The sequence below is a fragment of the Amblyomma mixtum genome, chromosome 3 (genome assembly GCF_055824585.1).
Source record: "Amblyomma mixtum isolate Tamu chromosome 3, ASM5582458v1, whole genome shotgun sequence".
Lineage (NCBI taxonomy): Eukaryota > Metazoa > Arthropoda > Arachnida > Ixodida > Ixodidae > Amblyomma > Amblyomma mixtum.
In genome coordinates, this window is record NC_143014.1 from 242,161,410 (window position 1) to 242,175,075 (window position 13,666).

Below are 13,666 nucleotides of genomic sequence, written 5' to 3' on the forward strand. Positions count from 1 at the left end.
ACTTCCCCGCAGCCTTTCCAATCTTTTGAGTAGATTAAGGTCGAACGTAACTGCTATATAACAGTATATTCATAGTGCAGGACGTACGGTATGAGCGGACTGTAACTTCTGTAACATACTAATCCCCGAACAATGTGTGTTTTCTCCCACTATGCGGCGCAAACGGCGGATGTTGGCTACTGTCTTGGTACTTTTTGATTTAAGGTTGTTAAATACGGCCCTTTGTATCCCAATGGCCACACGTATGGCCAGGAAGTATGATGAGATTACTTATCATAGTTTCGTTGAAAAAAAGTGGAACTGTAATAGCAACAAATATTGCTGCCGTTTCACCGGTGGCGTGGAAGCAATATGTTTACATGCTATTTCACAGCTTCACTTCTCCTCTATCACAAGTAATCTGCTCATACTTGGTGGCCACGTATGCAGCCGCTGAGATACAAAGGGCTAAATGACACCTTTGTCTAATTATTGCACTGTATTTTAGGCCATGCGGGTCATTTCTAGATTTTACGCAGCACACCGTGTGGACTCTCGTCTCAATTTCTCACGATGCATAGTCGCTCGCCATAGCATCTCTTATTTCCGTGTTCCAAACTTTCGCGATGACTCGGTGTCTTTGGCTTTCAGCTTCTGAGCTCGAGGATGCGGGATCAAAACCGCATTTCGTTGGAAAGGAAATGAGCAAAAAAAAAAAAAAATGTGTGCTCTGCGATGTCACTGTGCGCTAAAGAACCCCAGGTGGTCGAAATTAATGTGGAGCCTTTCAATACAGCGTCCTTCATAGCCCACGTGTAGATTCGAGACGACGAACCTCACATGACGTGCCATACAGTATCGTACCGTTCCGTACCGTTACTATTTTAATGCTCCCCTTTCCGTTTAGCGATATAGCAAGCTAGAGTTTTGTGCCCCAGCCTACTGCTTTTCTTTGTAATTACGGCCCACGCGCTCCCCCGATCTCTGCGCGCAAAATGCTCACCCTGGAAGCAACTAAAGAACTGGATACCTGTGAGGAGGCTGATGACAATTCCTATGAGGATGGTGGCAATGACGCTGAAGAAGCTGCTCCAGAAAGAGGAGAGGCGGTAAAGCATGAAGACGTCTTCGTACCTGCGCCAGGAGAAGAAAGTTTCTTTGTTTTTCCGTGGGCTTGCTAGGACCACCAAATAAAGGGACATGTCGAACAAGATTTACGATTAAAAGGGTAGAGGTGCATGGTAGTTGGCTCTCCACGGTAACAAAACAGCGCAAATGACGAAGAGAGACACAATAAGCACATCGCTTTGTCTTTTCTGTGCTTCGGTTTAACACAAATTTACGCGGCCCGACAGTCTTGTTTTCTGTATAGCATATTTGTTTTGCGTAACTTGTGCAGGCACTGTCATTTCTATCTCACCCTTCTCCACGGGTTTTGGCGGGTTCCAGCAGACTTGCCAGCAGAGTTATTTTAAAGTACGGGAACAGTGAAGTCACGAAGCCAGTGGCAAGCGATATAGTGCTTGTGATAGTTTTTTGTAATGTCCATGTCTCTTCATAGGCTGGTAATCAGGGCAGAATGCGTGTGGTGAAAAATGTCTGTCCGTGACCACAGAGAAGCAAGCGTGAGATCTCTGCCAATGGCTTCGGAGTGGTTTAAAGTTTCCTCTATTTACCTGGCACTAGCAAATCCTTGTTTGAAAAGATGCGAATGCTAAATGTACCATCATCAACAAATGAAACGCGAATAAGACTGTTGAACCGCGAACAGCAAAATGAAAAGCTCTTTGCCGGGGAACCGTAATATTAGCGGAGGGTAATTTCACTTCGAAGGCGCGAGGACTGTCCTTGATAAGTGTTAATCAACCTCACTTGTATTTCCTCTCCAGGAGCTATTACAATGGTGCTTTTGTGTTGGCACTTCAATTCTCTTGTTCGCGTTTCATTCGTTGCCGATAGCACCTTCATTCTGCAGCATAACGAAAGAGGGGCTCAGTTCCATCACATCGCACTAGACCACGCTACCTTCAGAGCTAACGGCGTCAACACCCGTTTGTCCCTTTGGACCCTTGCAGCAGTAACAGTATTAACGGTGTTACAAAAGGTTTATCTTCTTGGTTCACTAATCGAATATTTCAGCGTGCAATAAATACACAGGTATATGCGCGGTGCATCCTGGTGAAAAAGGAATTTCCATTTCTTACGTAAATAATCAGAGCCGAAGCCGTGAAAACAGATTCAGCTGCATGCCGAGGGGTAACAAATTGCAGAATATGACACGGTCGTCCGCTTGTCGCTATGTTCAAACATGAAATATTTCGCCAACTTTCAAACGAGCTCGCGACTTTTCGACGCTACCCCATGGAATGTGAAATGGAACTCGTCAGAAATCGTTGTCGCGTTATGGTCTGCGCAATAGGATGGTGGTGGTACGAACCTTGCAGCGTCCTCCACGTTGGTAAGATTCTGTAGGACCGCAAGAGCCGTCGTGTTGTCAGGGCAGTGCTCCAGCGTAACGGGCATTCGATCGGGGAGAATGCCGCTGTGCAGTCTTCCGATCATGTGCCACATCTGGAAAGCGATGGTAAGACATGCTGCTGCTCCGGCTCCCTGCATATGGGTAGTGAGGGATCATGTCCGGGATGGCATAGACATATATGTATTGTCGCCGGTAAACTGAACACGCGTAGGGCAATACAGATAACTAAAGGGCGGTCCAACTGGCGGTTCCAATGGCACGGCTACTTTTAGCACGACGCGTTATATGAGCGCATATTTTATTGTATAGTTACCTCATTTTCCCACTTTTTTCATGAGTACTTTTGGTACTATTAGGGTGTCTTTAACTCGTGTTTGTTCCCTGACCTACTCTGTCCTCTCCCCGTTAAGAGACAGGAAGAGGCTAAGTGGACCAGGGAACAAACGCGGGTTACTGACATCACATTCGAAACCAAGAGGAAGAAATTAGTTTGGGCAGGGCACGTAATACAAAGGAAAGAAAGGTAACCGATGGTCGTTATGGGTAGCGGACTGGATACCAAGAGAAGGCCACCGCAGCGGGGGGCGGCATAAAGCTAGGTGCGCGGATGAGATTAAGAACTTTGCTGAGATAGGGTGGCAGCAGCTGGCACAGGACAGCGTTAAATGTAGAGATATGGGTGAGGCCTTTGTCCTGCGGTGGACTTAGTCAGGCTGTTGATAATGATGATGACGCCTTCATCTACTTTAAGTGGGCTGGCTTTTCAATATTGAATTTATCAAGTAGAATACATAATATTTCTATTGTATAATATTTATATAGTTACGATGTTTCGTATCCCCTCGCAATTTCGCACCACTGCCAGTTAATCGTTGGAAACGGAAATTATAAGCTAAGGCGCCGACAGAAAGATCCCTTTCAACTCCATTATTGCTTCACACAGCGGCCGTGGCAAAACATTGCGCGCTTTTTGGTGGCTAGCTTATCATTGCCCTATTTAGAATAACTCAGAGCAGCGCGAGAATTCCAACACTTCAAGTTCGCACACTTGCCTTCGAGTTGGCGAACGGGAATAGAATGGCCAACACGAGAAGACCGACGAAGGGCCCCGTCACAGCGCTGTTGATGAGCAGGAAGATCTGTCAACAAACAGTGCCACTTGAAGCAGCCCTAACATATAGGCAGCATAAACTACGGCCGAGAAGCTAACAGTATGGGTAAAAGAAAGTTAACGATTTCAGCGTGTTTTCATAACGACCCGTCCCCTCCGCCGGGCAAACTAGCAACTGCTTCCGCGCACCCCGCCTGTCATGGTTCGATAAAATAGTGATAAAAAAATGTACGCTAGTTGAGGTTAGCATTTCCCGGTCCTCCGAAAGTGCCATTTCGTGACTCCCTGTTCAGACCCAAGCTGCCACTTCCTCTTTTTCCGGTGATGCCGAAGACGGTGTATTGATTGTCACATAAAGTGGTAATGCCAATTGGAAAGGCAGCACATACGTCCAATTTTCTTACCGTTTCGGTGACGCGGTCTGGTCTTTCTTTTTGCTTGCACTTGGTTGCATATAGACAAACCTTACAAAACAGCGCGCAAAGCTATTCTCGTGCGAGATGCAGTTGATATATATGCCGGACCGTTTAGTTTGGTTTGTCAGCGCATAGAATTTGGCTAAGCATGAAGCATATCTCCGTGGGGAAGAACATTGTATCTATCACGAATATAGAAGGGACCAAGAAGACATCGTAATAATGCAAGCCAAGAAGAGCAAGACGAGGAAAGGACAGAAAGACCGCATCGCGCTATGTGCTTATACAGCTCTTCCCAAGCGTACGCTATTCCTACGTGGGCAAGTGGCATGGATTTTAACTCATTATTTAAGCTTCCTTGATCAGCCGCCTGCTGATGTCAGTAGGCTGACTTCGCAGTCGTAGACTGATTGTGGTGTTAGTTTACCAGCACAGCAGCCCCAGCGAGCATCGCTAGCTGTTAGCACCAAGCAATAATAATACAAGTTTTTTAGTATTTTATGGAGTCTCTCGGGTTTGTTTCGTATGCAAAGAAACAAAAGTCCTGCCCTCCTTCCTTTTTTTTATAGCAGCATCTGAATCAGCAGTCTGTGATTCTTACAAAAGAAAAAAATTGCATGTTGCCCGAAATTTTTACTACTATCTTGACGCTTAAGTGGTCGGAGTTTCCCCACTCTATCACGTCGGCGTACTGATTTCGACAGCATGTACTTACTCTCATTGTAGAACCAATGAATGGAACCGCCAGGCTGTAAGCAGTCATTATTATGCCAGATGCAAAGGCTGAAAATGAGCATTTGCAAGAGACGACGAGTTATGAAGCACAGAGAGCATTGTCGCTATGTGTCGGCTGTCTCATGACGATGAGCAAAACTTGTACAACGCTTTTTAGAAGTTTCCAGGATACATAGCGTGTGACAGAAAGAACCTCCAAGCCCAGTGCTCGGGCTCCTTCCGTGGTGCCTGGAGGATTTATACGCACCTACGAGGCAATACTTTGCTCTTTAGAGCATCTGAAGATCGGATATCGCAACAGTAACTACATCATACCACTCAGCGGCACTTCTTAGAACACGTTGAGCGGCCTGGGAACATTTTAAAAGCGCTGTACATACCTTGAGTGCTTAAGCGATAGCTGGCCGTATGTGAAGAAACGGAAAACATTTCAAGCAACTAATAACACTAGATAACCTGCCTGCTGCAGGCGAACGCGTTGCGTTAAGACACCCATTTGGAGCGCGAAGGCACGTTTGGCGAAAGTGAGATCGAAGTAGATTTTGAAGCTCGGAGGTGGCAGTAGTTAATGCTCTCTTAAAGCGTTAAACAACTGTGCGTGAGCGGTAACGATGGAAAAGGCGGCATCTGTTACGAGAAACTTAAGGACACATACTACGCGACTAACGCGGGAGGCTTCTGCGCAAAACATCTTACCGAGTGCTTTTGTCGTTCTGGAAGCCCACTTTTCAGTTATCGGAAAGTACTGGGCAACCACGTCCACGTAGAGGACTGCGGCTTGCGAATTGACGATGGACGAAGCAGCGCTGAAACAGGGCGTAGAAACGACGGTGTAGAGTTGGGTGCATTTTTCGAATCAGTGCGAAATTTTTACAGACGTAGGAAAGTTTAATCTGGGCGTTGAATATTGTCTAGTGTCTCCTTTTTTTGACACACAGACACACAAATAAAATAAACAAATCATACCGCGGAAGAGACGAGATATACGTAAGGCTTCAGTGGTGACTTCCTCGTGTGCGCTGCTTGCATTAACAAGAAATATAAAAGAAAAACGAACCCTTTGCCGTATAATTTTTTCCGTGCACTGACCTGTTAATAAGGTTTTAAAGCACAGCTCACGGTTGTTTTGTTGGCGCACGGGTAGAAAAAGCTGCTAGTGCTTGGCAATGGCTGCGACTACTCCTTGGCACATCAGCAGCAGTCGTTACTCTTCGGTATCATAGACCACAACTACATAAAAGAACTATATGCAGGCGTGAGAATGTGAAAAGCAAGGTAAAAGTCGCAATAAGGCGATACCGCGGCTTGATCGATGTCACCGTGACCTTAGAGGAATGCTTGTTTTCGAAGGTCGAGAAAACTTACTCGAGATGGGGAGAAGAACAGCGGCTCAGCGCGCCCTTGTTTCGCCTTAGGCTGATACTTAAGGCGGCCGCATAAACACTTCCTTCCGCGAATAGTGCTAACAAGAAACGTAAACCCTCTGAGTGTTGCGAAGTTTCGTTCTTAATTAAATGCGTACCTCAACATCCCCTTTTGTCCTCTATACAAGTACTCACTGATCACGTATACACTTATATTGTTGGGCTTTTTTCCGACTTTAATGGGAGTGACTTATAGACTAAGGACGAAATCTTAGATGTTGACTTGTGGTCAAGCTAACATCTCCGGTTTTCAGAATGCGTCTCCCTGAGCAGACACGTGTGATTTATGTCAGTGAAGATCAGAAAGAGCGGGGAGTATTGGAAGCCTTTCTCATTCACTTGGAAAGGCAAACGTGCGTGAGCAGACCAAATGTTTATCTGTGCACTAAAGATTTGAGGTTCCTGTATCGGGAAGTGCCATCACGCATGCGATTCAATTGTTGATTTGTTTATGCTCCTGATTGTCGCCTATAAATTCGTTGTTGTTCTCTAGAATAAAGTCAGTTGATGTCTAGCGCCTGTGTTGTCTTTCTCTACCCTGTCGTCCTTGTTTTTTTTTTAGCGCTACTACTATGTCCTCTCAGTCTACCTGTGGCATAATCTTTTCATCTACGAAGCTTTTACCTTCTTGTGTAATCGTTCAGCATGAAAACCATCTATTCTATGTTACAGTAGCTTTAAGTAGCCCCTAAACAATTCGATTAGTTCAGGCTAACTGTGGTACTCTTTGCCAAGAACAGAGATGTTACAACAACGGCTGACAGCTCACCTTGTCGATGAGCTCACAACTCCAGCGAGAAAGATACCTGAAAAACCAAGCAGAGGCGCCAGCTCCCTCTTCACGTAGAATGGGAGGAGCTGGAGGATAGGCAGTTGTATAGTTCATGTCTGAGAACTTAGTCAGCTTGCCGGACGTGCTATAGCGCTGTGCTTTGGTCTGCTTTACCTGGTCGATGTTTGATATGGACTTCGACAAGAGAGGGTCGCAGTCTCGAAACCGGTAGATCATGGCAGCCGCTGCAGCCATCAGGACCCCGTAGTAAAGAGCAGAGAACAATGCTCCGACGATTGCTGTCCTGCATAAAAAAAACAAAAACAGAGTGCGCGATAATGGCAGTCGGTCTGCTTAAAAACAAAACTTTTTCGTGGCGTATAGTTGCATCTTCACTTCATCCTCACACATTATCTTCACGGGTATCAGCTGTCCTAACACAGGCTCGCCAAATTTGGCTGTATGTGTTCTCCGACATACAATAGTAGCCGTCCGAGTTTTAGTGGCCAGTTCATGTCGATAAGTGGTCGCGCGTGGTTCAAGATATGCATTAACCATCTTCGCCAATTTATAGAGGTAATAATTTCAACCACTCAACGGCCATACAGCGGGGAATGTGTACTAAAGCCGCTGCTCATTACTGCCGCGCTGCAATGAGGAAATGTCACCAGCTGTTAGGAGGTCGCTTAACAGCTGGACAGAATGAGGATGACAGGTGTTCCGACAAAGAGGCCTTCAACGACCAGCAACAGGCAACTCCCGTAGATGCGGCAGTCGTGGACAGTGACCGATGACAGATGACATTCGAAACAGCGAGCACTTAACGCCTGGTCAAGAAACGATGACCGATAAGCTCCCCATTAGGCTAAAAGATTAATGATCGCTCACACTGTTTTCCACTCGTTTACGACGCTGCTCTGTCGGATTAGCTTCACTCGGGACCCTGCGGTAGTCTTCTACTTTTTCTTATAGTTAGACGCGTTGGCGTGAAAAAAAAAGGAAAAGAGAAGGCAAATAACAACAAGACGGCAATATAGTGCACTTTTCTCGCAGACACTTGGATATTTGGAGATGCAGCAGGTCCTTAAGGGTTAAACACAGAGAGGTGCCGGCAGACACTCAGTTGCGCAGAATCCATAACGGAAATAGCGCCGCTCGGCAAATTTTCCACGAATGCGACGTCGCGTGTACCTTTGGGCAGCGCTGAGGTTCTTGGACGCCAGGTACCTCTGCAGAACCATCTGGTCAAATCCAGTCCGGTAGAGGAATGAAGCAGCCCCTCCCACGAGACAGGACCACACGTTCTCCTCTTTTGTCAGGTCGAAGCTGACACTGGGAGGAAACCAAGGCTCATGCGCAAAGCACTCAACACTACAGCGCAACGTGTACACCAGCTGGTTTCATTGAGAATTCGTCGGTTTGTGTCTTGAAAAGTACATCTGTTTTGAGAAATGTTTACCAGACATGCATATCACGGCACCGCACCTCATATTGTAACCGTTACCACTACCGGTATAATTCCGGGGTTTTCAAGCCCCGGTATAATTCCGGGGTTTTTCCGGGGGTCGTATTGAGAATGCGTATGATTCCGAAACGACGCGGCACACATTTTATACGTGAGCGCACTGCAAAACCGAGAAAGGCAGAAGCTCATAACCTTCCCGCGTGCTTGCTTGAATAGTGTTCGAGCAGTTGAACACAATACGTCTCCACACTACATCCGCTGGAACGCTAGCAAGCACGCATGCAGGGAGATGATGAGACTTTTGCCTTTTTAGTTGTGCAGTGCGCTCGCAAATAAACGGGGTGCCGCGTCGTTCTGGGATCCTACATGCGCCTTTTGATTCAGATCAAAAGAAAAAAAGAAAGAGAATTGTTTACCCGCCTGCTTTATGATTTCACTGGGTTCAGAAAATTAGCAGAGCGCGCGTGAAATTCGTTCGAGGCAAAAGCGGAAGATATTTCGACCACGCTATGGTTACCTCGTGACTCCTAGCGATTTCCGTATCACTTTATGCTTCCAAAGCGCGCCTGCTGTAACGGAGTACGCACACAAAGTTATTGGGTGTCCGTTTTTTTTTTTGCCTTGTAAGAGGCCTACGGACCTAGCAATCGTCAAAATGAGCTCAAAACAGCAGTGCGCAGTGCTAATAATTACAAACGATTTTGTACCGGCAGTTTCGGTCTCGGTCGGCGCAAGTGCTGAAAAGTACACCTTGACGTCACTGTCGACCGGCGAATCCAGACCACCGCAATACTGGTGACGTCGGCGACGCCGGCGAACACCGATTGTTCCTGAGAACAACCACTGGGTCTGGTAGCGCCACCATAATTGGAGCAAGGTCGACTGGGTGTCACTTGACGCGCGGTTTGAAATGTCGGGCAGCTCTTGGAACACTTAAAATTATATTAAATTATGTTCCTCTCAACGCCTGCGACTGAAATTGGCTAGAACTCATCTCCTTACGCCCATGAAACAAGTCGTATCGGTTATTTGCGTTCGAAAGTTTGTGCCTTTACCCCCTTTAAACAAGCCCGTGGAAAATAGCGGTTCCTTCAGGCTAGTGAGTCTGTACCAATTTTCTGTCAATTCAAACGCCGAAACCCAAGAAGAAACAAATTATTGAAGACCCCCATTTCCTCGCAGACGTAATGAGAGTCTACGGCTTTAATGTGCACAGGTGCTAGTTTCAACATGACCCATTTTTGGTAGAATCACGCCGGGCCTTGCAATACAATACAAATATTGCCACAGTGGTCACGCCGACTATTTGTTCCGCTTTATGAACTGGTCTAGCGACTAGATTGAAAAAGGGTTCAGCTTGAGCGAACTGTACCTCACGGCAGAATAATTCCTTCAAGTCGGCACATGGGACGTTCAGGTAACTAATACAGCTCAGTACTTTTGCAACCGCAGAGTGTCCAAGCGGGCTGCGCTTACTCCAGTATGTATTTGTCGACTTGGAGGTCGTCCCATGGGCGCAGCGGTAGGGTGCCGACGGTCGAGTCGTATACGACTTTACCGATGATTACCAGCGGCGCTAGCATGGTGATCAGCGCCTGCAGGCAGTCTGTCCACACGACGCCTCGAAGCCCCGCCTGCGGGTGGAACGCGCGGCAGCCGGAATGCGTCATTCGACTTGCACACGAAACAGCGTCGTCCACTGCGCAGCCCAGACTATTTGCACCGAAAGAACCTTGTTTAATTATGATGTGTGAATTGCGAAGACAGACTCTTTTCATTTGTCTTGGACTAACCGCGCATTAAAATATTCCCTGTTAAGCACAATATCATGTAGTTCAGAATGAGCAGGCGCTGACAGAAGTAAATAGAGCTTGTAATGGCATCCAAACCAAACGCACGAGGTGCTCATTAAGAAAATTGCGACCTATATTGTGACGCGGTAGTAATGTGGATATAATCGCGCATGAAATCGCCACGATAAGTGAAATGCGAATGCAGACAGAACAGCGCAATGTGCTCTGTTCCCGGGCATCACAGCGCACAGCTCGTGGGATGGAGCGGTACCGACCGAGTGGAGTGTTGAGTAGGCACGTATACTTACGACAGCAGCGTAGTAGGTCCCCACTAGGCCAAACATGATGCTGGCTGCTGTGACCGGTATGCCGAAGACTAGAAAAGAGAAACAACACTAGTTTAGGTGCCAGCAGGCAATGCAAATGAGTGACTTACTAGTCGATGATGTGAGTGCGGCGGAGAAGATGAGAGCTGCGCCGACGCTTTGCTGAAAATAGACCGCGTTGAGTAAGCACTTAACTTGCGCTGGCACTATGAGACGTGTACAGGGCGTGCCACCTAAGTTGGGGCGAAGTTTTCAGAAATAGGACCTCTGCAGGTTTTTCGAGAACAAAACAAGGAACATCGCTGGCGGGAGCCCAGTCCACTTAGTAGTGCTTACTTATATTCCATCGGACAACGTAGTTCAGATTAAATAACCTCTCTTTAACTGCTCAACGCGACAAGAAAAAGTTTGACTAGAAAATTGTAGGGCGTAACAAGGAACCTCCGGAGGCGCACTTTTTCTGACGACAGTATAATTAAAAGCGTGAACACAAGTGTTTCTAAAAAGTGCGCGTGAAAATCACAGTCCACCGTGAGAGCCTGCTTTCGATATACGGTGCCGGGCGGGGGGTGACCGCTGCCGTGGCATACACACGCTGGCGGAAACTGCAGCATTCTGGGGAGACTCCTCTAATTCGTGGGCTTTGTTGCAATGCGTAAAAAAAAAAACGAGTTCAGAATGGGCACACTGCTTCAAAATGGTGCAGTTTGGTGTTGATAGTGACGCTTTTGTACTTCAAATTCAAACGTTTCCTTAATCTCTACAGGTTGGGGATAAAGGAAACACATGAGTAAAAAGTTTGACTATGGGATAAGTTCACTGAGGGAAAAATACACCTGGGCTCATTAAGTGACCACCACTAAAAGTACTTATTGCCTTCATTCTTGTGCAGTGAGCCCGCATATTTTAAAACCTTTCGTTCCACGAAATGCGCGTGCTTGACGGGACGCACGACAGACTTAGTGTCCCAATGGCTGGCGCAGTGTGTACAACAGAACATTGAGAATTGCTACTGGTGTGAGTTTTTTATTGGTTAATGATTGTCCCAAGGCAGAATTCCGTGCTCGTTTTGTTGTGCTCATCGCGGTGACCACGCTCACTGCTGCCTGTTGCGGTCAACATTTAGTACTGCATAGCTCGATTAGACTTCGGCCATTAGTGAGCTCCGTCATCACTGATAGATCGATAGGCTCAACTTTTCCGACTTCCGTAGCCTAAACGTGACCACATCACAATCATAGCTGATAACAACACAACGCGAATTGCTGGTCGCATTCATTCATGCACAGCGAAAGTGGTACTTACCATGAGAATGAGGTAGATTGCACAGGCCGTCAAGGATATGAAAGCGTTGTACCGCATGCGGATGTACTGCAAATAGAGAGAGACAGAGACAAGGCACACTAATGTCTCCTCGTTCTCCTCCGAGACGAAGTAGCGCCGCGAGTCTGTCTCTTCTTATTCTCCGAGGCTTCTCGTATAGATTCTCTACATTGGCAGCGTGCTCGAAGCTACGCGGACGCGCGCGCTGCACGCGGCGCGAAAAACGCCCCCGGTACTCAACCAGCTGCAAATATATTGTTGCTAAGTCTGCTTTATTCTTTGCTGAAAAAGGAAAGGAGCCACAGTTGCAGTTCCTTTTCTTCTTCAACTTGTCGAACCAACTGGCCAAAAACTTCATCCTGTTAAACTGCGTTGTTTTACCTCTTGTTTTGATGATGCACGCGTTCACACGATATGCTGTGCTCTCGTAAACGCAGACCTACTAATGGCGACATTTTGGTTTCAATACCTTGAGAAAATCCATTCTAACGCCGCAGAAAACACAGTGGACGGCGACGGATACAAATAATCACAAGCAAATCACTGATAGGAGTGCGGTGAGACTCTTTCTAAAACAGCTTTCTCAAGACCGCATTCATCGTTTGGCGTTGTTAAAATTGGTACGTCGCCGATTGGTGTACCTGCAGCCGTTTGGGTAACTCTAAAGGTTGACAGCTCAGAGCCACCCATCAGGCGGATTCTTTTATGTTCGAACAGCTTTGTTAATCCTCATTTTGGTATGCGGGCGTGGTTAATCCTTTGTTGAGATGACACCGTTGTACGTGAAGTATTTCTTATCTTTTCGTCGTTGATTGTTCTGCTGTTTTCTTTTTGTCGCCGAAAGCTGTTGTTGGCGCCTGTATCGAGCACGGCGCATTTCTTATCGAGCTCTTCACTGTTGCCTGCTGTGTTGCGATTGTTCCAAATGTTCAGCCGAAAACTATCGCCGACAGCCACTTGCGTCATTACAGAAGCGAGGCCACTAGGGTACCTTGTACCAACGCCGCCGCCTCCGTTTTGGTGTGAGGACCATCGAGCCATTTTTGTGCCCTGACTGTTTCGCGATGCTGCGATATTATGGCGGTTGGTAGTATCGTTGGACATGCGGGTCCAGACGCCGTGCAATACTACTGCCAGGCGTAGAAGTCTTATTTCAGGCAAAAATTTAGAAAAAAAAACTTTGTGTCCACACCACCCTGTGGCGCAGTCTGTGAGCCCAACGGATGACTCCACCCTAAGCGAAGAAGCTGGCATCGAGGAAGCTGAGAGGCCGCATTCCGAAATGCGACGGACGCCCGCCTGACTGATAGCGTTGCTTGTTTTGATGCGCTCGACAGGGCCCAGTCACGGAGATGCACGCTCGTGGCCTCGAGATACGCTCGGGCAGGTGGCGCCGCGAAAACACTGCGCGACACGACCAAGGCCCTTTCCTCCACTCACTACAGGCTACGTGTTGCGGGGCCACGATCACATGGAGACCTCGAGCGAGGTTCCCGAACCAGGAGGCGAGAAGCAAGTTTACCAGCAACTAAACAGAGGAGGGGCATAGTGCGTGCACACAGTGCACACTGCACTCTACAGTTGCCCATCCAGACTACAGCGCTGGTCTCGGCTCGTGAAAGAAGCAGGCATTCAGAGCGAAATGAGATGAGTCTTAAAAAGGCGTGCCTCGTTTTTGTCCCGCTCATGAGCGTTTCCGCTGCGCTATGCCTCTCAGCAGATAGAAGCGGCCGATTTATGATTTAGTTTTATTCAACTATGGCATATACACCTTTAAAAAATATATAGTCGGATCATCTGGGCCGCGAGAGAGAAAAAATGAATTGTTCCATGTTAGGCTCAG

At 47.2% G+C, this 13,666-nt stretch overlaps 2 protein-coding genes across 7 annotated transcripts in view; one reads left to right on the forward strand and one right to left on the reverse strand.

Annotated features, from left to right (window-relative positions):
- LOC149354193 (zinc finger CCHC domain-containing protein 24-like) overlaps window positions 1–13,666 on the forward strand; it is a 170,206-nt gene that overhangs the window by 26,171 nt on the left and 130,369 nt on the right. The window lies entirely within an intron of this gene.
- The window catches only part of LOC149354194 (sodium-dependent multivitamin transporter-like), a 28,734-nt gene that overhangs the window by 10,844 nt on the left and 4,224 nt on the right, over window positions 1–13,666 (reverse strand). For 3 of the 4 annotated variants that reach the window (XM_089583150.1, XM_089583149.1, XM_089583151.1), the window contains 12 exons: window positions 11,806–11,871; window positions 10,611–10,662; window positions 10,483–10,550; window positions 9,858–10,015; window positions 8,108–8,248; window positions 7,091–7,220; window positions 6,914–7,002; window positions 5,417–5,526; window positions 4,701–4,768; window positions 3,511–3,597; window positions 2,417–2,589; window positions 1,010–1,113 (listed from right to left, as the gene is read on the reverse strand). In XM_089583150.1, the coding sequence (XP_089439276.1) occupies window positions 1,010–1,113; window positions 2,417–2,589; window positions 3,511–3,597; window positions 4,701–4,768; window positions 5,417–5,526; window positions 6,914–7,002; window positions 7,091–7,220; window positions 8,108–8,248; window positions 9,858–10,015; window positions 10,483–10,550; window positions 10,611–10,662; window positions 11,806–11,862 (1,237 nt within the window). In that variant the 5' untranslated portion in view covers window positions 11,863–11,871. The remainder of the gene's footprint in view (window positions 1–1,009; window positions 1,114–2,416; window positions 2,590–3,510; window positions 3,598–4,700; window positions 4,769–5,416; window positions 5,527–6,913; window positions 7,003–7,090; window positions 7,221–8,107; window positions 8,249–9,857; window positions 10,016–10,482; window positions 10,551–10,610; window positions 10,663–11,805; window positions 11,872–13,666) is intronic. The other variant, XM_089583148.1, reaches the window with a different exon arrangement.